The sequence below is a fragment of the Canis lupus genome, chromosome 3, assembly GCF_048164855.1.
Source record: "Canis lupus baileyi chromosome 3, mCanLup2.hap1, whole genome shotgun sequence".
Taxonomy (NCBI): Eukaryota; Metazoa; Chordata; class Mammalia; order Carnivora; family Canidae; genus Canis; species Canis lupus.
Genome location: NC_132840.1, coordinates 11534952 through 11559590, shown reverse-complemented (window position 1 = coordinate 11559590; position 24639 = coordinate 11534952). Strand labels below are relative to the sequence as shown.

General features: G+C 47.7%; 1 protein-coding gene and 2 long non-coding RNA genes across 5 annotated transcripts in view; 2 read left to right on the top strand and 1 right to left on the bottom strand.

The window, feature by feature from the left end:
* Positions 1–1615, top strand: part of LOC140628405 (uncharacterized) — a 30751-nt gene extending 29136 nt beyond the window's left edge. The window contains exon 3 of the long non-coding RNA XR_012026653.1: positions 1252–1615. This is a non-coding gene — a long non-coding RNA (uncharacterized lncRNA). The remainder of the gene's footprint in view (positions 1–1251) is intronic.
* LOC140628402 (uncharacterized) lies at positions 586–9281 on the bottom strand. The gene is made up of 3 exons (XR_012026652.1): positions 8986–9281; positions 4858–5024; positions 586–760 (listed from the first exon to the last, which is right to left on the bottom strand). It is a non-coding gene; the product is annotated as an uncharacterized lncRNA (long non-coding RNA).
* On the top strand, positions 8907–23693 carry MARVELD3 (MARVEL domain containing 3). 3 transcript variants are annotated; one of them, XM_072817767.1, is made up of 3 exons: positions 8907–9302; positions 12491–12618; positions 22111–23693. In XM_072817767.1, exons 1-3 carry the CDS (start codon positions 9052–9054, stop codon positions 22746–22748), a joined length of 1017 nt encoding a protein of 338 aa, XP_072673868.1. In that variant the 5' UTR covers positions 8907–9051; the 3' UTR covers positions 22749–23693. The 3 variants fall into 3 exon arrangements, with proteins under 3 accessions (XP_072673868.1, XP_072673854.1, XP_072673863.1); XM_072817753.1 differs by lacking the exon at positions 8907–9302 and adding an exon at positions 9409–9863; XM_072817762.1 differs by lacking the exons at positions 8907–9302; positions 22111–23693 and adding exons at positions 9409–9863; positions 16762–17969.
* Positions 23694–24639: the final 946 nt, after the last annotated feature.

Here is a 24639-nt window from a genome sequence, read left to right as displayed (position 1 = left end):
GGGGGATCCCTGGGTGGCACAGCGGTTTGGCGCCTGCCTTTGGCCCAGGGCGCGACCCTGGAGACCCGGGATCAAATCTCACGTCGGGCTCCCGGTGCATGGAGCCTGCTTCTCCCTCTGCCTGTGTCTCTGCCTCTCTCTCTCTCTCTCTCTGTGTGTGACTATCATAAATAAATAAAAATTAAAAAAAAAAAAGAAAGGCACCTCGGTGGCTCAGTGGTTGAGCATCTGCCTTCAGCTCAAGTGATATCCTGGGGTCCCGGGATTGAGTCCCACATCAGGCTCCCTGCAGGGAGCCTGCTTCTCTTTCTGCCTATAGCTCCCCCTGCTTGTTCTCTCTCTCTCTCTTTCCCTGTGTCAAATAAGTAAGTAAAATCTTAAAAAAACAACAACAACAAACTAGTGATAATAACCATCGGGGATAGCCTCCACAGTGATCCTTGCCTTCTGGTGGTCATGCCCTCGCATGGTTCTTCCACATGCAATAAGGGCTGACCTGTGTGACCAGTGATTCCACTGAGGAGGTGATAGCATGTGACTGCCAAGGCAAAGGTCAAAAAAAGCATTGCAGCTTCCACTTTTATTTATTTATTCATGAAAGACATACAGAGAGAGAGAAAGCAGAGACATAGCAGGGAGAGAAGCAGGCTCTCTGCAGGGAGCCTGATGCGGGACTCGATCCCGGGACCCCAGGATCTCGACTTGAGCTGAAGGTAGATGCTCAACTACTGAGCCACCCAGGAGTCCCAATAAATAAAATCTTAAAAAAAAAAAAAAAAAAAAAAAAGGTGTTAGTAGGATTGGTTTCTTCTAAGGGCTGTGAAGGAAAAAGAGTCTGCTCCAGGCTTGTCTGCTACGCTTGCCAATGGCCATCCTTTCCCTGTCTCTTCACACGGTCTTCCCTCTATGCATGTCCATCTCTGTCTTCAAATGTCCCCCCCCTTTTTTTATAAGGACACCAATCATATCGGATTAGAGGCCCACTCTAACAGCATCATTTAACTTGACTATGTCTGTGAAGACTCTATCTCCAAATAAGGTCATAGTCTGAAGTACCAGAGGTTAGCAGTTCCATATATTTCCCCTCCCCTTCCTCCAACAGGAAGACGTAACAGTCTTTTACAATGACAGTGTTTTATGACATAATGCTAAGAGAAATGGTAACAACAGCAAACTCTCACTTGGCATTTTCTATATCCCAGGTAATGTTATAAACGCTTTAAATATGTTAAACTCATTCAATCCTCACAGCACTCCTATGAAGTATCAGGATCCTCATGCAGCCAATAAGGAAACTGAGGCAAAGCAGAGCAGAGGTAAGTTATTTTTCAAGGTCACATAGCTAGCAAGTGGTGGAATCAGGCTTTGAACCCAGGCAATTTGGCTCCACAGACCACTTAACCTCCTCCTCATACTGCAAAATGGTATATATTATATTTACAACAGTATTAAAATATGTAAAAAAACATATTTTTACAGAAAAAGTCTTAATAGAATATGCAAAAATTAAAGTAGTTTATAATTATGAGGAGTTATTTGTTATGTTACATTACTTTTACAATTAATACATAACATGCATTTATAGACTTCCTAAAAACAAAGAATGCTTTGAAAATGCTTCCGCAACCTGAGAAATTTCTTAAGAATACCATAAATCAAAAGATCAGTGATAGGCAGCTGGGTAGCTCTGTTAGTTAAGTGTCTGCCTTCGGCTCAGGTCACGATCCCAGGGTTCTGCGTTGGGTTCCCTGCTCAGCAAGGAGCCTGCTTCTCCATCTCTTTCTGCCTATAGCTCCCCCTGCTTGTTCTCTCTCTCTCTCTCTCTCTCTCTCTCTCTCCCTGTGTCAAATAAATAAATAAAATCTTAAAAAAAAAAAAAGACTAGTGATAATAACCATCAGGGATAGCCTCCACAGTGATCCTTGCCTTCTGGTGGTCATGCCCTTGCATGGTTCTTCCACATGCAATAAGGGCTGACCTGTGTGACCAGTGATTCCACTGAGGAGGTGATAGCATGTGACTGCCAAGGCAAAGATCAAAAAAAGCACTGCAGCTTCCACTTTGGTCTCTTGGATCTCTTGCTCTGGGAAAAGCCAGCTGCCATGTGTGGATACCCAAGCAGTCCTATGGACAGCCCCACTGAAGAGGAACGAAGGCCCCCCAATCACAGCAGCATTAACTTGTCCACCATGCGAGTGGATGACCTTTGGAGCAGATCCTCTGGCCCCGATAAAGCCTAGATGACTGCAGCCCTAACCAAACTCTTGGCTGCAGCCTCATGGGATTCTCATGAACCACCCAGGCAAAGCACTCCTAAATCTCTGACCCACAGTGCCCCCTGCAAGATGTCCACAGCCTACTCCCTGGAAACTGAAAATGTCACCTCACATAGCAAAAGCAACTTTGCAGATATGATGAAGTATCTTAAAATAGGGAAATTATATCCTGGATTATCTGGGTGGGCCTAGTCCCTGGAGCCTGAACTCTAACATGCCTGGACTCTAAATCTTTTAGGGGAGGGGTTGGGCAAAAGAGGGCTCTAAACTTTTTGCAACCTTTTGAAATGGTAGAAACTGTAGGAAGGGTGATTCTTTTTTCTTTTTTTTTATTCATGATAGTCACATAGAGAGAGAGGCAGAGACATAGGCAGAGGAAGAAGCAGGCTCCATACAGGGAGCCCAACGTGGGATTCGATCCCGGGTCTCCAGGATCGTGCCCTGGGCCAAAGGCAGGCGCCAAACCGCTGCGCCACCCAGGGATCCCGGAAGGGTGATTCTTAATTATGTACGTGGACAGCTTACACTGAGAGGAGTCCCCCAGGCTCTGAGGGCTGAGCCTGCCCTCGATAATTTTTCTTCCTCTAGAGAAATGGGTGCTTGTGCATGAGGTATAGAAACTATTTTTTGTTTTATTTTGTATCAGAAAAAAAAATTTTAAGATTTTATTTATTCATGAGAGAGAGAGGCAGAGACACAGGCAGAGGGAGAAGCAGGCTGCCAGTGGGGAGCCTGATGGGGGACTCGATCCCAGGACCCCAAGACCACACCCTGAGCCAAAGGTAGATGCTCAACCACTGAGCCACCCAGGTGCCCTGGGCTGTGAGCTTTAAAAGATAGTCTTGGGGCCTGGGTGACTCAGTTGGTTAAGGGACTGACTCGATTTCAGCTCAGGTCATGATCTTAGGGTCATGAGAGCAAGCCGTGCGGAGGTCGGTGCTCAGTAGGGGGTCTGCTTGAGATTCTTTCCCTGGGCCCCTCCCCCTGCTCACAGGCATGCACGCACACAGCATTGCTGGCTCTCGCTCTCTCTCTCTCAACTAAATAAATAAATCTTAAAAAAGAAAAAGTCTCATTCACTTAGGAGTCCACACAGTTCCTGATAAATAATAACAGGGACAGTAGGACAGTAGTAACAGCTAATACTTTTATAGTACTAATATATCCAACCACTGCTTCAAGTGTTTTACACATATTTACACATATTCATCTGATTTAATTCTAGGAGATGGATACAATTACCCCTATTCTGCAAACAAGGACACTTGGACACAGAGAAGTTGAGAAACTTCCAGGTCACTTATTATTCAGGGAATACTGAACTAAACTGAACTGTGTGCTTTCTGTATCACACCTGAGATGAGAGAAATAGAGTTACCTAGGCCCAGGTGGGCAGGGAAAGGCTCAGGCTGAGGGACAGGGACATGCTGGGGAGGCCCCAACCTGAGCCTGTGCTGCCGCCTGCTGGCCAGCTCTGCCCTCGCTGCAGGCTTAACCAGGTCACAAGTCCCTCCGCCACCTGAGCTGGAGTCTGGAGTCTGGTGACCAGCATAGGATGTTCTAAGAGGGAGAGGGAGCCAGGGGATCATGCAGGGACTATGCAAGGATTGCCTCTGGATCCACTCACCTGAAGGACTTCCTCCTGTTAGGGATGGCTGAATGAAACCACTCAGAGTTAAGAACAAAATTGGGAAAGTAAACCCTCTGCCCCAAATTGCCTTAAAAGGTACCCCAAACCAACAGAGATGTTTATTTTTATTTACTTATTTTTAAAGATCGTATTTATTCATTCATGAGAGATACAGAGACAGAGGCAGAGACACAGGCAGAGGGAGAAGCAGGCTCCTCACAGGGAACATGATGCGGGACTCGATCCCAGGACCCTGGGATCACGACCTGAGCCAAAGGTAGATGCTCAACCACTGAGCCACCCAGGTGTCCTGAAATGTTTATTTTTAGGAAAAAATTTAGGTGAGAATTTGGATTAGTTTCACATTAGGTTAGGCTCTCCTTTAGGATGGAAAATTGAATGCTAATTTATATTAATAAATTAGTTCTCAAACGGGATGCTTCATGGAACTATTAAAAAATGCAGATGCACAAAAAAAATGCAGATGCACAGGCTTTTGTGAGCCTGCTAAGTCAGAAGAGGCCGGGTATACTATTTCTCCTCAGGGCTAGCCTCTCAGCTACATTTTCCCAAACCCACAAAGCATCCCACTTTCCCAGTTTAAGTGAAGGCAATGCCCTTGCCTTTGTGCTTCAGCAGAAAACTGTTATTTTACAACTCTGCATTGTAGATAATCGATAGCAATGCAAAAGAAAAAAAGTTTTGCCTATAGAGATGCAAATTCTATTTTGTCTGGTAAAGATTCAACTGATTTTCCCTTTCCTCCTTGCAAGCAATCAGTTTTGCCTCCTTCGTACGCTCATTTATCATTCCTGATCTACACTGGGTATGTTCTTCGGATTTTCTTTTGAATCTGTTGTAACACCTGCCTGATTCCTTCAGTGATGACTGAGTTACATAAAATGTTTAGCATGTGTCCATTTTATATCTGAATGAGAACTGTGATCTTACCTTTTTAGGACATTTCTTGTTAACACACCAATGGCGAGTACTTTCTTTTTCTGCTCTTTGGCCGTCTGCTCATGGTGCTCTTTGCTTTGGTTGAACAATCAAGAAGTTTCCTCAGAAAAGAGCTCCCATCCTTGTTACCTTCCACCATGTGCATAATGTCAAGGGTTCTGGGAACAAGGTAGATAACCCAAAGGTTTTACACTTCTAACTAAGGCAAAAGAGATGTCAGAGTATTGGTTCCTAATCTCTCTACAAAAACAAGAACATACACTAAACTAAAATTAAATAAACTCATCAGATTTTCATTGGGCTCTCACTCAGTCACCTTACTTACTCTTTTCCTCACTATCAAATGATTAGTTATTGAGCAATGCAAATTCTCTGTGCAATGAAAATGGCAAAAACATGGGCAGCCCCGGTGGCTCAGTGGTTTAGCGCCTGCCTTTGGACCGGGGTGAGATCCTGGAGACCCGGGATCAAGTCCCACATCGGGTTCCCTGCATGGAGCCTGCTTCTCCCTCTGCCTGTGTCTCTGCCTCTCTCTCTCATGAATAAATAAATAAAATTTAAAAAAAAAACCATATCATTCCAGGGAGTTGACTGGCTAGAGAGACAGACTATACAAATAAATGTAAGTTTTCAAATAAAATGCATGTATTGAACCAAAACTGCAACAAATTTTTCAATTCAAAAAACTTCCCTACTCAGAAAAGGGAGAGGCCAAGATGAGCTGGAGTCAAGGAATGGACAATGGTTATCCTCTGCTAAGTAACAAATCCAATTTCTCCCCCTACCCAACTTCGAAGCATAAGACAACCATGTTCATGGATCCCGTGGGTCAGGAATTTAGAAACAACCAGTGAAGATGGCTTGTCTCTCCTTCACAATGGAGCAGGAACTGAGCAGGAAAATTCAAAGGCTGGAGGTGATTCAAAGACTAGGAAGGGAATCATTGAGCCTTCATTCAGCAACCCCTGGCAGGTGACATGGGTGATCAGCTGGGACCACAGCTGGGGCTAACAGCCACAACACCCACACATAGCTTTTTCATGTAGCCTAGGATTCCTCACATTACTGTGACTGGGGTCCAAGAGGCAGGATTCTCAGAAAACCAGGAGGAAGCTCCATGGCCTTTTATGACAGGCCCTAGAACCCATGTTGTCTCTTTTGACACATTCTATTCAGGGCCAGCTTCCAGGATGTGACCCGCTCAGTCACCCAGGACCCCATGCTTAGAACAGCCCCATCCCTGGTTTAATACTCTGCCTTTACCATCTTGAAATTCCTAATATTATTTACACAAAGGGCTCCCCCTTTTTATTTTGCACTGGGCCCCACAAATTACATAGCCAGCCCTGAATCTCTTCATCCAGGTAATCACAAAGGCCTGTCCAGGCTTATGGGGGGGGGGGGGGGGCGTCATTAGATAGAGACTTTCTTTTTTTTTTTTTAATATTTCATTTATTTATTCATGAGAGACACACACACAGAGAGAGGCAGAGACACAGGCAGAGGGAGAAGCAGGCTCCATGCAGGGAGCCTGACGTGGGACCTGATCTGGGGACTCCAGAATCACACCCTGGGCCGAAGGCAGGCGCCAAACCGCTGAGCCACCCAGGGATCCCCTAGATAGAGAATTTCTGTCTTGATGGAGCAGTGGCAAGGTTCTGGAAGAGTATGTGGGACTCGAGTTGTGACCTTTTTTAGAAACGGTAAATTTGCCATAAAAGTTTTGTGGAGAAGTTAAGGCACTATGTGGACTTTGGAAAGACTTTGCTCCACAGCCTCCCACAAAGATATATCCAGGTCCTCCTCGTTCCACAAAGCATCCAAGGAGAGTAAAAAAGGAATACTTGTCTGTCCATCCTTCCACTCAGCAAACCCTTACTGAGCACATAAGGGGGAACATTTACAGGTGACTCTTAGAGACCTCAGTAGGTCTCTAAGAGTGTTCAGAATGACAGGGTCTGTGAAGGCAGAAGAAAAAGCAAAGGGTGAATAACTGTTAAAAAGAGAGAGAGAGAGAGAGAGAGAGTGAGAGAGAACTAGGGGCCCCCGGGTGGCTCAGCGGTTGAGAGTCTGCCTTTGGCTCAGGTGGTGGTCCCAGGGCCCTGGGATCAAGTCCCGCATCAGGATCCCCACAGGGAGCCTGCTTCTCCCTCTGCCTGTGTCTCTGCCCTTCTCTGTGTCTCTCACGAATAAATAAATAAAATCTTTAAAAAGAGAGAGAGAGAGAGGGAGGGAGAGAGAGAGAAAACCCAAATTGGAGTCATCTGCCCCCCTCCCTGGCCTCCAGTAACAGACCAATAAGAAGTGGATCAAGGTAAAGATACAAAACAAAACAAAACCAAGGGAAAGAAAAAGGTAAGGTGGTAAAGGCATTGGTTTATTTGAAAAGAGGGTTCCAGGGCCCCAGCACTTTGCCACCTCATTAACCATTCCGCGTCTGCTTGTTCGCCAGGTCTCCTACACAGTCACACCTGTCCCAGGCTCAGAACAGGATGCTGCTGGAATAAACACTGGTGGGAGGCCCTAGGATTTGGCCCACAGTGCTTCTCTAAGATAATGTCGGGCAGGTAGGCCTGGACCACCCCCTCCTGGGGTTCCTCCTACCTCACTCAGCACTTCTTAATCCTTTTCCAGTTTAGCTCTAAGGGCTCCATTTCCCTGGGGCTCTGCCGGAGGCCTTCCTAGGCATTCTAGTTCCTCCCTCAAAAGGCCAGCACCTTTACAAGGGCAGAGTACCTCGCCCCACCCCGACCTGCTCCAGACTCCTTCATCCATCCCTTTGCCACTGGACGTCTACACCGGCATGAATCCTAGCCACATCGAATTTAGCACGTCCAAAATGAAACTCCCCACTTTCCCCCCTACCTTCTTCACTCAGGCTTCCCATTTTGGTAAGCAGTTGCTGCCACCGCTCTCACTCCTCCACATACTTAAGTTCTTCCTCCAAACCACAACTGGGATCCACTCACTTCTCACCAGCAACTGAGTCACTATCTCCCCTCACTCAGTTGCTCTGGTAACTTCTTAATTTTATCTCTTGCTTCTAAGCTTGGCTCCTTATCATTCAGCCTCTACACAAAAGCCAGACTGGTCTTTTAAAACCGTAAATCAGGGACGCCTGGGTGGCTCAGTGGTTGTGTCTGCCTTTGGCACAGGTCTTCATCCTGGGGTCCTGGGATTGAGTCCTGCATGGGGCTGCCCCTGGGGAGCCTGCTTCTCCCTCTGCCTGTGTCTCTGTGTGTCTCACGAGTAAATAAAATCTTTAAAAAAATAAAAATACAGAAATAAAACCATAAATCAGGGGTACCTGTGTGGCTCAGTGCATTAAGTGTCTGACTCTTGATTTCTGCTTAGGTCACGATCTCGTGGTCATGAGATCGAGCAGCTTCGAGCTCCATGCTGGGTGCGAAGCCTGCTTAAGATTGTCACTCTCGGGCAGCCCCGGTGGCTCCGCGGTTTGGCGCCGCCTTCAGCCCAGGGTGTGATCCTGGAGACCCTGGATCGAGTCCTGCGTCAGGCTCCCTGCATGGAGCCTGCTTCTGCCTCTCTCTCTCTCTCTCTGTCTCTTGTGAATAAATAAATAAAATCTTAAAGAAAAAAAAAAAAGATAGTCTCTCTCCCTCTCCCCTTCTCTAAAAAAAAAATAATAATTTTTTAAAAAGTGACTCAGAGCAAGTCACTCTCTTGCTCGAAATCCTTCAGTGTTTTCCCCTTACTTACTGAATGAGAATGTGGCCTCTTCACCGTGGAGACCCTATACTACCTGCCTGCTCTCACCTCTCAGCCTCATCCTATTCCCCACTCGCTCCCCTGGAACCTGGTTTCAGCTTCTCTTTCTGGAACATTCTCTCAGCCATCCCCACGGCTGCCTTCCGGGACTCACTCAACTCAAAGATCCCTTCTCAGATCTGCAGAAAGAAACCTGCCTTCCTCGTTAACTTCTAGACAGTCTCTGCCCTCAGTGCCCTCTCTTTTCCCGCACATGCTAAGAGGGAAGCTCCTTGCAGCCGCTAGAGGCCGCCACTGTGTCCCCAGGGCCTGCTGGGTGGGCGCTCGCGTATTCTGGTCTAAAGGATTAATTAACAGGCGGAGGTTCCGTACGCTTTCAAATATCCTTACTTGGCAAAAAAGGAAAAGCCGCGTGTTCTGCGTAGTCGTTTTGAAAGTCTGACACTGTTGTAGTAGATGAACTGGCCTCAAGGCCCCTGGACGACACAGTTAGAAGGACGGCGGGGCGGAGAGCGAGCTAGAGGAAGGAAGAGACGGCTGGGAGGCCGGGGGCAGAGGACTGAGCGACGGGGTGCACGGGCACGCTCCGGGGATGCCACCCACCTTTCGGGGTCACCGAGAGGATGCGCCAGGGAAGGTGTCGGCGCCCCTCGGCGCGGAGAAGCGAACCGGGCCCCCGCGCGCCCCCTGCCGGCCCGCACGCCCAGGTGAGCGCCTCCGAGCCCGCCGCGCCGCTGCACGCGCACGCCCAGGTGAGCGCCCCGGCCCGCCCCGCCCGCCCCGCTCGGGCCCGCCCCGCTCGGGCCCGCCCCGCCCCGGCCCTGGCCACCTGCCCGGGAAACTTGCGGTGGGTTGTTGCCCTCGGGTCGCTCCGGGGCGCGGACGCGGGAGCGCGCCATGGGAGATACGCTGGGGGCTCGCGAGCCCCGGGCCCGGCCGAAAGAGCGGGACCCGGAGCGGCAGCCCCGCCCGGACCGAGACCGTCACCCCGAGCGCCAGCGGGACAGACCCGGGGACCGGCGCCGGGAGAGGATCGGGGCCGAGCGCGGGGACGGGCACCGCGGCAGGGGGAGGGACCGGGACGCTCGCCAGGACGGCGACGGCGACGGCGACCGCCGAGCTGGGGAGAAGGCCCGCCGCGGCCGGGCGCGGGAAGCCCCCCGGAGGCCCGCCGGCGCCGCAGCCCCGCCCCCCTGGCCCGCGCCCCGGGAGACCCCGGAGCCGCCGCCCCAGAGGAGGGAGCGCTTGGGACCCCGAGGCCCGGCAAGGTGAGGTGGGTGAGGGGCGCCCCGCGGCCTGGGCTGAGGCCCCCTGCGCTGCCCCGGCGCCCCCGGCCCGCGGCCTAGCGAGTCAGCGCCGCCCCTCCTTTTTGCACTTAGAGGTGGCCTGGAGGGAGGGAAGGCCTTTCGATGCCCCCGCTTCTCGATCCGAGCCCGGTTGACAAAGTAGAAACCACGGCTTGTAGCAGTGGCCGTGCGGGGCACCTGGTAAGGAGGAAGAGAACCTCAGGACGGGAAAGGGAGGGGTGGAAGGAGGTTAGGTAGGTGGGGTTAACCTGAGGCTCCTCCCTGACCTCCCCACACCCCACTCCGACGTGCCCTAGGACTGCCCGGGGGCTTCAGACCCTTGCCCTGTGCTCCAAAACCAGCCTCCCAAAGTCCTGCCAGAGCCTGATAAAGTCAACCCAATGAGGGGTTAATAATAACCAGGTGTACCCTCTTCTAGGGGCAGCTGGGAGAAACGACCTTAACCAAAGAACTAAATCTCCGTAAAACTCTCCACTGAAGGACAGAGATTCCCCAGCTTTGTCGGAGAAGTCTCTCTGGGCAGCCTCATTCAAACCCCAAGATTGTTTCAGATCCCACTCCTCTGAATGAACAAACTGCCATCTCTATCTTGTAGAGCACAGAACTCCCTTAGGGCCTTGCGAGGTGAATGCATCCGCTGTTCTGGAAGACTCGGTGAGCGGGTGAGCGTAGGGATGGAAGGGAAGAGAGGAGGCAGTCCTCGACTCCACACTCCCTTGGAAAGTCGGTCTTTTTTCCATCAAGCATTGCATCCAACTCCGCAGGTGTTACTGAATGCCCAGGTTATGTGCCAGGCCAGTAAGGAGACAGGTACTGGAGTGATGACTGCCTTCTGGCTTTTGACATCTGCCCTCTTCTTTAAGGAAGAGTCAGGCTCCTATCTGCTGTAGGGATTTGGAGGCTTAAGCTCAGTCTCTTTCCATGTTGTGTCCACACAGCGGGAAAGCTGTTATCCTGAGTTTATGTTACATTATCTAAAACCAACTAGCCAGACTTTGACAAAGGTTGTGCCCAGATACAGTCACAGGAACTACCTGTTGTTCATCCCTCACCGAAGCCACATTGCATTAGTAGCTCCAGAGCTACCTTTTGAATTTCCTTATAAACCAGGGTCCTAATCCCCCCAGCCCCAAGGTGAGTGAAGGGAATGCTTTTGCTTTTTTGGCTCATAGCCAGTTCAAACCAGTTGCTGGTTTGAAACCAAAGGACAATTTATCTCCACCTTTCTTCTACACAATAAGCTTTTATTTAATGAGCAGGATGAAGGGGCTAGGGCTCCATTACTTAATGGGTGAGATCTACTGACAGGGTCCACACTCTGGTAGGAGGCTGACAGGTAAACGTGCCACTGCAGGGGAAACAGATTTGGAGAGAACAGATCCCCTGCCTGAGATCTGGAAGATTTACTGGAGGATATTGACTTCAAAGCTGAGCTCTGGAAAAGGAGAGGAAATGAAAGGAGTTCCAAGCAGAGAAAGAGCTTCAGTGACCTAGAGCATGGGAGTGTAGGTCATCTTTTGGGGGGGGGGGCGGGTAGCAGTTCTCTATGACTGGATCTGTGAATGTCAAGTTGTGAGTGAAGAGAGATGAGCCAGAGCCTCCTGTGCTGTGCTAAAAGTTTGGACTTTATCCAAGGCTACGAGAGTTTAAGGATTTCAAATCCAAGAGATCCGTAATGAGAATACTGGAAGGATCCTTGGAGCCCAGCAGATAGAATACAGCCCCCACCACTGCATCCCAGACAAAGCTCAGGGTCTGCTCAGGGTATGCTGGACAAAGAGGGGGAAGGAAGGAAAGTGCCAGCTCCAGCAGAGGAAGAGGGAGAGAGGGGAAGACATCCAAAGGTGTCTGTGTTGCCCATATGCCTGGAGAGTTATTGTGGATTCAGACCTTTCCAAAGTAACAAGAGAAGGAAGAGAATGTCAGCCTGGGCATCAGAGCCTTGTGAACATAAACTAGCTTTATTTTATTTATTTATTTATTTATTTATTTATTTATTTATTTATTTATTTATCTATTTATTTATTTATTTTCATAAACTAGCTTTAAAGAAGGCCTGGTCCATGCCGAACCGAAAAGTTAGGCTCACAAAGGTGGGTCCCTGGTTACCTGGTTAGATAGCTCCTGCAGGCGGACAACCCAGCATCCAATCAGTGCTCAGAATTATAAGCACAGTAGCTTAGCAGTGTTGGGCCCCGTGTTTAGATGCCCTCTGGGGCCACTAAACCAGAGAATTCTCTGGAATACGAAATGCTGCGGCAAATTTTGTTTCTGTTCTGCACATTTCTTTATTTTTTTAAAAGATTTTATTTATTTATTCATGATAGAGAGAGAGAGAGAGAGAGAGAGAGGCAGAAACACAGGCAGAGGGAGAAGCAGGCTCCATGCCGGGAGCCCGGCGCGGAACTGGATCCAGGGACCCCAGGATCGTGCCCTGGGCCCAAGGCAGGCGCCAAACCACTGAGCCACCCAGGGATCCCTGCACGTTTCTTTAATGTCTGGGCGCAGCATGAAATGTTCAGTGTTCCAATACTGAACAAGCTATTGAATTTGCAACCCGTAATGGCTGTGTGTGTTTTTGGTTATAGTGAACCCACTTCAGGGAGATACCTGCCCTCGAACCCCAGGTCTGGACTAGAGGAAGTGGAATATTACCAGTCAGAGGCTGAAGGACTCCTGGAATGCCATAAATGCAGATACCTGTGTACTGGGAGAGGTGAGCCATTTGGGAGGCATTTTGACGTTTTACTGTTTGCTGATGGTTCTGGAAAGAGTCTGAGCTGGTGAAACAAAAATTCAAGCAGACTTCACTTTTGGGTTCTAACATTTTTAAGATTTTTTTTTTTTTTTTAAATTCATGAGAGACACAGAGAGAGAGAGAGAGAGAGAGAGAGGCAGAGACACAGGCAGAGGGAGAAGCAGGCTCCATTCAGAGAGCCCGATGCAGGACTCGATCCCGGGACCCCAGGATCATGCCCCGAGCCGAAGGCAGGCACTAAACTGTTCAGCCACCCAGGGATCCCCCTCATTTTTATTTCTAAAACAACAGGAGGTTCTCATTAAAAAAAAAAAAAAAAAAAAAGATAGAAATATCTGAAAGGTACAGCTAGATTTCCAGTGCTTCTTTTCAAATGTGCCCTGGGGGCTGAGGGCTCAGGGTCTGGTGAGGCAAGGAGCCATGCGAAGGCTTTAGATTCAGGTGGAACTGCAGGTAGAACCAGCTTTGAGCTGCCAGCTGTGGGAGGGCTGAGTTAGAGCCCTCTAACCTGGAGGGGCAGCCTGGTAGCAGTTCATGCCACAGATGTCTTAAAATTTGTTGCCTGAGACCCATAGTAAGAAATATATTTTACGTTAAGACCAAGTTCATACACATACGCACGTAAAATGGTACTTTAACATTATTATATGCCAAGTATATGGGTAATTTCTACCCTGTTTCATTGAGAACAAACAAAAACAAAAAACCAGTTATTAGAATGTGCACAGTTTGCAAAAACACATACATAATATCATGTGTTAATTCCAAACATGGTACCCTGAGTTCCCATCCAAGCACAAGTCCTGGCCTTGCCAGCAAAGAAGAAAATCTGGTTTGCCAGGGTGAGCCCTTGTGGCTCACATGACTTGGTGAGAAATTTTTCTAGGCTGCATATGACTAAGGGGGAAAACCTCTCAGCCTAAGGGAGAGAAATCAAGGAACTTGTACCTGTAAATCTATTGTAGGATGATTCCAATGGTGCACATAATTATGGGATTTTGTGGACCTTCCGTTAAAGAGCTCTAGGCAATCCAGATACCAGAATCTGCACTCTAATTTATACTTATTGGTACAACTTAATTGCTTCTAATTTGCTCAATAATTCCTGAAGCTCAGAGAGGTATAGTAAGATAACCAAAGCCACACAGCTATTTAGAAGAGCTGGAATTGAAACTTAGAGCCTAATTCTAAAGCCTGAAACAGTTTACTTGCTTGACCTTTTTTTTTTCTTGATGATAAAAATAATAGGAATAAGCCAGAGGCCGGTTAACAGATTTCTCAGTAGAAATATGTTTTCCTCTGTGTTTATTTTACCAAGAAGCGAGGGAGGCACTTGAGACTCCTGACTAAAACACACTTTGATTTAGCTTTGACTGCTTCTGGCTATTTGGCTTTGGGCCTACAGGTTGTTTCTGAGTCAAGATCGTGAAAGGCTGGTTTAGCAATCAGAAGCTAACCATTGAAGGTTTACAGAGGACTCTGGATGTTCAGAGACCCACATCAGGACACAATACTTGGTGTTGTGTTGAGAGAAACAGTCACTGAACACCAGGAAATGCATGCCTGGGTAAAGGTCACCCAAAGATTTTCAGCCCTCTTAGAGCAGATCTTTTGTGACTCTTTTTTCCTTATCGGTGAAATCATGTCCTCTTCCAACAAACTGGTGGAAGCAGGAGGCAGCCTATGGCCCTCCCTGACTTCCTAGGGAGACCCTGAAGTTTGGGCAGTGAGCCATACTTTTGGAAGTTCAGTGTAATAGGACACTGGTACTTATGAGCAAGTCTCCTCAGATACTAAAATCTTTAGGGGTTGAGGCTAATGATCAGATTAAAAGTATGTACAAAAAAAAAAAAAAAGTATGTACAACTGTCCGTGTGTGCATATCAGATCCGCAAGGGATCCTGTGCGTGTACAAGTTGTGCTCATTTATTATTTGGAGGGATGGGTGAGGAGTTGCAGGTTCCTTGGGAAGAAGGTGCATTTCCTGCTCCCCTCCTTGGCTCCCTGATTTGGTTGGAACAGTTTCTTTTTCACCTTTGTTCTTTCCTTTTCCCTTTCGACTGGTAGTGTTCAAACCATGATGTTTGCGTTCAGATTGTGGCCTGAATTGCACATCTCCCCCAGCCCTGCTTATTCTTTCCTAGTTTTATTAAAGTTAAAACAGGAACAAGGGGTTGTAGCAGCTCTGCCTTCGCCACACTGTATTAAAAAATATATATATTTGTCCCCATACAACAAGACGTTGGGAAAACTCTAAGTATCCTTTATCTTGGAATTATTCAAATTCATTGTGGTGTTACTATACTTCCTTTAAAGATATGAAGTATATTTATATTTGCTGAGATAGAAATGTTCATACTATATTCTTTTTTTAATCACTTAGTTTTTTTTTTTTTTAAGATTTTATTAATTTATTTGACAGAGAGCACAAGCAGCGGGAGCAGCAGGCCAAGGAAGAAAGAAAAGTAGGCTCCCCCGCTGAGCAGGGAACCCAACGCGGCCCACGTCCCCGCTCTGTACTTCTACTTCCAGCGCCTCTCAGGATCATAACCTGAGCCAAAGGCACGTCACTTAACTGACTGAGCCACCTAGGTGCCCCCATACTATATTCCTTAGTGAAAAAATAGATTATATAATAGTAGATAGGGTAGGACCATATTCTTCACCTACAAGCAAATAACAGCAAAAATTATGCATATATGACAGAAGTCCAGAAGAAAAAATAAAGGTCACAGCAGTTATATTTTTAATTGGTTGGATTTTAGGTAATTATTACATTATATACTTTTGTCTGTATTTTTTTTTACAATCAGTATATATATCACTTTTATAATTACAGAAAACAATAATGCTCTCTGCATTTTGGGGAAAAATCGAAGAGTTTATAGACAATACTTGAGAGCATATCATTCCGATTGGAGAATGTGTAGATGTAGCACAGCTTCATATGTAGACCAACTGGACAGAGGCACAAAATCTGGTTTTCTAAACATCAGGAAGCTGCTAACAGTCTACTCCAAGTCAGCTGACCTCCTAGAACTGTTCGGAGCATATACAATTTCCAGCTCAGAAGCACCCAGCTTTATAGAGTCCTGAGAAAAGCCACACACACAAGAGTATGTAACTGTATGATTCCATTTACATGAAATTCTAGAAAGGCTAACCTAATTCCTAATGGCAGAAAGCAGATCAGTGATTGTCCGAGCAGGAGGGTAAGGGACTGACCACAAAAAGTCTCTTGGGAACTTTCTGGACAGAAGAGCATGTTCTGTATCTTGACTCATTGTGTGGCTGGTATATTTGTCAAAACTCAAGCTGCACACGTAATGGTTCTTTTGTTCCATAGCAGTTATATCTCGAAGTTGCTTTTAAGGAAAGCAGCCAGCTTTGGTGCAAAAGCTGCAGCACTGTCCTCATCCAAGACAAAGAAGCCGAGGGTCCCCAAGAGAATCTAGCCCTGTGAAAGCATCACAGCCCAGATTTGCTCTTTGGGGAAACTAAAAGAAAACAAGTTAAATTTTAAGCAGACCTACTTAGTTGAAATCTAAGAACAATGAAACCAATTTCATTTAATTCAGGAAGCCCTGTGTGTTTAATTAACTTAATCTTTCCTGTTTCTGATGTATGTCAACCATGGTTAACAATTTGTTGTCCCTTCCATGCTTTTTTCCAACTTCACTGTATACTTTAAGCTCTGTGTCATTTCCTTCAAACTTGGAGAAGTTTCCTCTTTCAAACCGAAGAAAGCCACAAAAGAGGAGGTCACCCTTTCTTAAGTCTTTTTGGCAGGGAAGGCCTGGGGTGAGGATGCGCCTGCCTTCCATGTAGGGTGCCTTTCTTTCTGGGTGGTAACTGGCCGATCCCTCCCACCGCCTCCCTGGCCCGCAGCAGGGCAGGCGCTCTTTTGAGGGTCACTCTTCTTAGCCCAGAGTCCCCGCGACATCCTTTCCAGAGCCTTCGGGGAGGGTTCCCCGCTGCATCTCAGGCCTCCCGGGGCGGAATAGAGGGCCTGTGAGCTCCCTCGGGGAAGCTGAGCAACCCGGCCGCGTCTCCGGGGACCCAGGGGACCCCTGAAAGTGGTAACGCGCCCTTCTTTTGCAGCCTGCTGCCAGATGCTGGAGGCGCTCCTGAACTTGTTGGTCCTGGCCTGCAGCTCTGTGTCTTACGGCTCCACAGGGGGCTACACGGGCCTCCCCAGCCTGGGGGGCATTTACTACTACCAGTTCGGAGGGGCTTACAGTGGCTTCGACGGCGCGGCCGGGGAGAGAGCGCAGCAGCTGGACGTCCAGTTCTACCAGCTGAAGCTGCCCACCGTCACCACGGCCATGGCCTGCGGCGGGGCCCTCATGGCCTTCTGCTGCCTCCTCGTGCTCCTGGGCGTGCTGCGGGTGCCGTGGCACTGCCCCCCGTGGCTGGTGGCCGAAGGCCTGCTGGACGTGCTCATTGCCGCGGCCCACGTCCCCGCTCTGTACTTCTACTTCCAGCGCCTCTCGGCCGCCTACGCCTCCCCCGTGTGTAAAGAGAGGGAGGCTCTGTACCAAAGCAAAGGCTACAGCGGCTTCAGCTGCAGTCTCCACGGCGGGGACATAGGGGCTGGAATCTTTGCTGCCCTGAGCGCTGGGGTCTTTGCCGTGGGGGCCGTGCTGGCCATCAGGGGTTACCGAAAAGTCAGGAAGCTGAAGGAGAAGCCTGCAGAGATGTTGGAGTTTTAGGCTTTTTAGACCGTCCTGCCCCGTGGGAGTGGTGGAAGTTACTCTCAGGGAGTGCTTTGTGGCGGGACTTGCCAACACGTGCAGTGACGGGCCAATCTGGCATCCTGGGTGAAGCTCTGGGTTACACGGGGCAGGATTCTCTGATGGAGCAGGCCCTGGTTCTAGAGCCCTCTGTTGGTGAGCGATGAAGCAAAATGATTGAAACAAAGCAAAACCAGAGGTCAAGGCCCACAAGGAAAAGGCGTGGGCTGCAGCAAAAGGCCCCTGTGATGAACTCGAGGGAGAGAACCAAGTGGATCTGAAGAACTTTATCTTCAAAGTCCATGAAAAGCCATATACCCAGGAGACAACATTCCAACTTGAACTTTTCTAAACACAGCTGTGTGAAGCAGGTGAGCTCCAGAGTTTTTCCACACTGAGGCCTCCGATCCTTCACCTCCTTACTGCTCTGGATGCAGGGTGTAGGGAGGCTGGGAGACTCTGCCTGTAAGTTGGAGGTAGGCGTGGGCCAAGCAAAGAGGAATCAGATTAATTCACTGGGTTGTAAAAAGCTATGCTAACAAGCCCCTCACAGTGGCTTTGAAAACTCAGTGTTTTGTACCTCTTGTAAATGTACCGTTGTATGAAGAATTAAACCCGACATCTGGAATTCAGGATCCATCCATTATAAAAGAATGAAAAATCTGTTCCAACAGAAGAATGCTACTTTTGGCCAGACAACTTCACGGGTCCTTATTGCATGTTAAATTATGACTTCTGGAACATTACAATATATTCTTGGTACAAGTGAATATGTTCTTTGCTTTACATGAATCTTCTCTTTACTTCTCTTTACTAACACTCTACGCTTAAATACAGGCAACTTGTCACATTTAAAACGTGAATTCCATTTCGGTCTAGAGAATGAAATAAATGCTTGTATATGATTAGGCAATTTTTTAAAGAATCCTTAAGAAAGTGTGAAGAGTATTTGTTTCCAAAGAGAAGGAGATTTTATTTTTCATTTTAGCATAGCTTGACTGCATGTTTCTGTTTTATTTTATTTTTTATTTTTTTATTTTTTTAAATATTTTATTTATTTATTCATGAGAGACACACAGAGAGAGGCAGAGACATAGGCAGAGAGAGAAGCAGGCTCCCTGTGGGGATCCTGACATGGGACTCGATCCCGGGATTCCAGGATTATGCCCTGGGCTAAAGGCAGGTGCTCAACTGCTGAGCCACCCTGGCATCCCTATTTATCTATTTATTTTAATATTTTATTTCTTTATTCATGAGAGACACAGAGAGAGAGGCAGAGACATAGCCAGAGAGAGAAGCAGGCTCCCTCTGGGGAGCCCAGGTTGTGGGACTCCATCCCAGGACTCCCTGATCACGTCCTGAGCCAAAGGCAGATGCTCAACCACTGAGCCTCCCGGGTGCACCTCAGTGTTATTTTAGATAAATAAGAATATTGATTTATTCCCCTCTTTTTTCTTTTCTTTTTTTTTTTTTTAAAGATTCTTTTTTATTCATTTATGATAGTCACAGAGAGAGAGAGAGAGGCAGAGACACAGGCAGAGGGCGAAGCAGGCCCAATGCACCGGGAGCCCGACGCGGGACCCGATCCCGGGTCTCCAGGATCGCGCCCTGGGCCAAAGGCAGGCGCCAAACCGCTGCGCCACCCAGGGATCCCTCCCCTCTTTTTTCATATTTACAAAGGCAGAAGTACATGTATAAGCAGAGTATTACATGATCAGCCACAGAACCAGCCTCACCCAGAAAGATCCCATTTATAACAAAAATCTCATGTCTGCTCATATCTGTTCTGGCCTCCACTTCCCTCTATAGAGCCCTCTGCTCCCTTTCTGGACACTTGTCCCATCCCACCATCGAGGTAAACTGCCAGCGCTAGCAGTCACCCTTGTTCTCTTCTGAGAGCTGTGAATCTTTCCGCATTAACAGCAAGGGCGGAAATACGTGAGCCTGTTTGAGGTTAGTCGCGAAGCCAGGTACTGTGCTGATCTTTAGTGGCCGTATTCCTTCCGCAGACCCAAGAGCACTGGACCCGGCGACAGACCATTAATCCTCTCAACTGTTGTAGCTAGTGGGGTAGTTGACAACATCTAGGTTTATTTCATTTCAGCCTAGTGGATACATGCATGGATCATGACTCTACTGTTTTGGCAAAATCTGTCCCAGAAGGAAGACCAACGTTCAGCTTTCCCCATCTTGTAGTAGGACAGTATTCCCATCTCCCTTTGAGGGTGAGACGTTAACATGTTTGCAGAAGGAAAACCTAGGCAGGGACGCCTGGGGTGGCTCAGGGGTTGAGCGTCTGCTTTTGGCTCAGGTGGTGATCCCAGGGTCCTGGGATCAAGTCCCACATCAGGCTCCATGCAGGATCCATCAGGCTCCATCTCCCTCTGCCTGTGTCTCTGCCTCGCTCTCCGTGTCTCATGAATAAATAAATAAAATCTTAAAAAACAAAAAACAAACAACAACAACAACAAAAAAACACAACCAAACCAAAAAACCCAAAGTAGAGAAAGATATTGGATGTAGGGGTTAACTACTCCCTCTGAATTTGAGTGATGTTTGGGCCAAGTCGTTGGCTCTGCTATGGGGAACAAGTGGCCTGTCACACTGCCTGGGTAGAGAGTGGGCACTTCTGATGTTATTTTCTGATTTAGCTTAGAGGAATGTAGCTCCTCAACTGTCAGGGCCTTTGGCTGCTGTGTCCCGTGGACCTCCTAGGAATTTGTGTGGGCCCAGCAGGAGTTAGAATCAGCAACCCCAGGAGCTGGTGCCCCTAAGTACGTTAGAGAGCTGGATTTAGCTGCCCAGTTTTTAAATGTTGAGGTACTCCCTAGGGTATTAGGCTTCCTGATTTCTGGGAAACCACACTCCTCATTTGTCCCATTTCTTAAATCTCCCCCTAAGCCCCTTCCATTGTACAAAGGTTACAGAGTAGCATCACCATCCACTTGCATTAATGTTTTATGATTTTCCAAGTATTTGCATGTACTTGCTTTCATTGGGGCCGCACCCCAGCCCCTCGGGATAAGACAGGCAGCCACTACCTTCATTCGCCAGGTGAAGTGTGTAGACCCCTCGAGTCCGTGACGGAGGCAAGATCACAGGCAGTGAACTGTTGGGGACGTGAACCTGGTGTTCCCCCTCTAGGATCATATGCTTTTCTTTTCTCATCTCTGAATCCTGGAGAATGACAGGAGACAGGAGACATTCTAACAGAAGTATACCTAAGCCAAGGCCAGGGCCTCTGTCAGTGATGAATGAAAGCTGACCTTGGACAAGAAGATATTCAATCTCCATTCACCTGTTGGTTCCTTAAACTCATCAGAAACCCCCAAGTGAACAGCCCCCATGCCCATCAGTTGCATAGACTGGTCCATCCACATAGTGGCATTAGAGCCCACGTAACGAAGTCTGTGGTCACTGTAGGAGCTGATCTGAAAACATCTCCAGGAACAGTAAATGAACAAGACTCGGAGCAGTGCCTGTGGTATGCCTCCTGGTGAAAAACGCAGGGAAGGGGAGATGAAATGCAGATTTGAGTGTGCTTTTATTTGCATAAAGGAACACTGGAAAGTTACTTTAGGAAGTAATGAAAGCAGGTGGGGGCAGAGAACAGGATGGACAGGGACAGGAATGATTTTTCTCAGTTCATTCCTTTTTTATGTCATTTTTTTTAGTTTTTAAAAACTTGAAAATTTGAAATAATTTTAGATTCACAAAATGTTACAAAACTAGCACAGAAATCTTGAGTATCCTCCACCCAGTTTTTCCACAGAGCTCACAGCTTGCATAACTATGGTACGGTACCACCAGCAGGGCATTGACCATCCATAGAGCTTTAGGTTTCACCAGTTTTACATGCATTCATGTCATCACCATGATCAGCTGTCCCATCGTCAGGCATGGCTAGGGCTCCCCCCTTATAGTCACCTGCAACCCCTCCCCGCTTAGCCCCATTCACCGACAACCATGGATCTGTGCTCTATCTCCATAATTTTGTCATTTTGAGACTGTTACATAAATGGAATCATACAGCATATAACCTTTGAGACCGGCTTTTTTTCTGCTCATGACAATTCCCTTGAGATCCTTCCCTTTTACTGCAGAGTAGAGTTTTCCATGGTACGACTATACCTGTTTAACCACTCGCCTACTGAAGGACATGTGGGTTTCTGATTACTAGGCTATTACAAATAAAGCCACTGTGGGCTTTCATGTACATAGTTTTGTGTAGACTTTTTTTTGTTTGTTTCTTTAGGATAAATACCCCAGGAGTCCAGTTGCAGGGTCACAGGGTAAGCTTATGTTCAGGTTTTGAAGAAACTGACAAAGTTTTTTTCACAGTGTCATTTTGTTTTTCAAACATGAATATTAAAAATAAAAAACTGGGGTTCCTGGGGCACCTGGATGGCAGTGGTTGAGCATCTGCCTTTGGCTCAGGTTGTGATCCCGGGTCCTGGGATCGAGTCCCATATCGGCCTCCCCTGGGGAGCCTGTTTCTCCCTTTGCCTACATTTCTGCCTCTCTCCCTGTACCTCTCATGAATAAATAAAATCTTAAAAAAAAAAACCCCACAAACAAACAAAAAACCCTGGAGTGCCTGGCTGGCTTGGTTGGAAGGGTATACAACTCTTGATTTCAGGGTTGTGAGTTCAAGCCCTACACTGGGCATGGAGCCTACTTGATGTCAGTGTTAAATCCCGCATCTCTCTCCTCCTAGGTGTGGTACAGATAGTGGAGGTGATACTGAATGGGATGGTTCTCATGTGTGTCGTGGCCTCCTACTTTGTCCTTGCTGGATTCAGCGCCAGCTTCACCAGTGGTGGCGGCTTTGGAAACAACTACTACTCCCCATTTGAGGGCACGGAGCTGGAGCAGGTTCGGCAGCTGGACCAGCAGTATACGGTCCTCCGGGCACCTCTGATTTATGGTGGTGTGGCTGTGTCTCTGGGGCTGGGTGTCCTCACTATGGGTGTTTTACTCCAAGGAGCCAAAAGCCTAACCAAACTGTGGGGGAAGTGGCTCCTCCTAGAGGCCGCCTTCAGCCTCCTGGCGGCTCTGAGCTACGGCGCAGGCATTGGCATTTACCTCCACGTAGCCTTGCAGATCAATTCCACCGACACTTGCAGAGCACGAGCGAGGCTCTATGCCCGCAAGGGTCTCACCTGGATGAACTGCGAGCTGGCAGGCATGGACGGAGCAGCAGCCACCTTTGCCTGTCTCCTGGTGATCATGTATGGGGCCAGCGTGGTGCTGGCGCTGCGGAGCCACCGGGAGCAGCAGCGCCGCAAGGAGGGCCAGGCGCAGCCCCGAGAGTACCATGACGGCCCGGAGTACCTGTGGTCAGGAACACTCTGAGACCTTCTGCAGCCCAACTGGCAACCCATCTCCCTTGTTTCTCTCCAAAAGATGTGACCCTTACAATGACACATTAGACAACCGTGGCTTCCGCATCCTTGAGTTTCCGTACGTTCCCTTCGGTCCCAGCACGAAGCTAGATGATCACGGCAGTCTTCTATCAAAAAGTCTTTGTTGGCTGAGACCTTGGAAAAAATACGTCCACCTCTGCAGCAAAGAGCAACATCAGAAGCCTGGGGCCGCCCCGTGGTGTGGCTCCCCTATGGGATGGTAAGATGATAATGACACAGAACTAAGGAGTCGGGCGTTCGGAAAGGGAGGCTGCACGTCAGGGGTAGGCAGGCCCCACTGCAGAAATAGCGGGCCTGCCCTAACTACTCAGAGTCACCCAAAGAAACATGCCATTGCTCCCTGGTGTTTGGTCCCAGGGGAATGATTTTAAATCGGTTGTATGACTGACTTCTGAGTAATTACATTCTGACACTCCTAGAAGGAAACTGGCCTGACTGCCTGGCTGCCAGGGAGCCTTCCTCCCTTAGAGACGGGGGCGATGCTTGGAGGCGATGCTTGTCCCATGCATGTTCTCCCTCCCGGGCTCCTGCATCAGGGCAGAGAGAAAATGCGGTTTTGCCAGCATTCCAGGTTCCTTTTTTGTTGCAAGTCATTCATTTGGATTTCACACTCCAAAAATATGTTTTAATGTCCTTAAATGAGGCTTTCAGAGAGTGAGAAAATTCATGAACTTCTTAAATGCATTAGTTCAGTTGATTTCAAAATAAGAACAGTTAATTTTACTAGACTAGAAGGACGTATCGGAGGCTTCCTCATTTTTGCCTGCCCTCTAGAGTAGGCAGGGTGTGATCTCTCATGACCCTGGATTGTTTTTGTAATATAACAGATCATTAATGCTGAATAATAAAGTTCTTCCAATGATTTTAATCTCAAGTTTTATAGCTGTTCGTAGACTTTTACAACTGGTCTCAGATCTTCAGTTCACGTCTGACGCACCTCAAAATTCAGATTATCATAAAGTTTTCCCCTAATTGCCCTCTTGCTTTTCGATACCTCATCCTTTTTTATTAAAACAGTAATATCACTGTTTTACTTTCATATTGTAAATGAGGTTAAACTATTAATAAACTCAAATATTTAGTACATCTCCAAAAACAGTATTTCCACAATGCAATTTTGACAATTTCAGATTTTCTAAATATAGTAAGAAACTAGCAAACATAAGCTCTTTCAACATATACCAAAATGGCTGCTAAAAGAAAATTAAGTCATTGTCATCCCCTACCCCCTAACTGCTCTCCCCTCTGGAACATATTACCTCTCCTCACCTCTCACATCCTTTCAAAAGCTATTGCTTAGAGAACATATCCAAGCCGAAAGATCAAAGCTAAACGTCATGCAGAAATGGGAAAATATCTAATTCTACTTCTATAAAAAGTAAAGCTTGGAGGAAAATAATCAACTGAAAATCTACATTATTAGGTTAACATACAAATGTGCCACAGAAAGTTGCTTCTGCTGTCACCCTCAACCTTGAGGCAGTGGCCAGCGTCCCAGTTTTTACCGAGTGGTAGACAAGGAAGTTTAACAGCAGCAAAACCCAAACAACCCATTCCTCACACACCCCCAGAACAGAGTATCTTCCTCTCCACCCTCCCAACTATTTTCCATCTGGCATTATTCCCTGAGACATGTCCCTGAGAGCTTTACCTACGTCTGGGTCTTCAGCTTGATAAAATGTGGACTCTGGCCTATCCAAACCCCAAGACTACGCCCAGAGCAGCTATGCTACTGCTCCAGAGAGTCTCCTCCTGAGGGATCAGAGTCCACCCGTCACCATAATCATAACCTTCCACCTGTGGAGTTTCAAGTCCAAGGC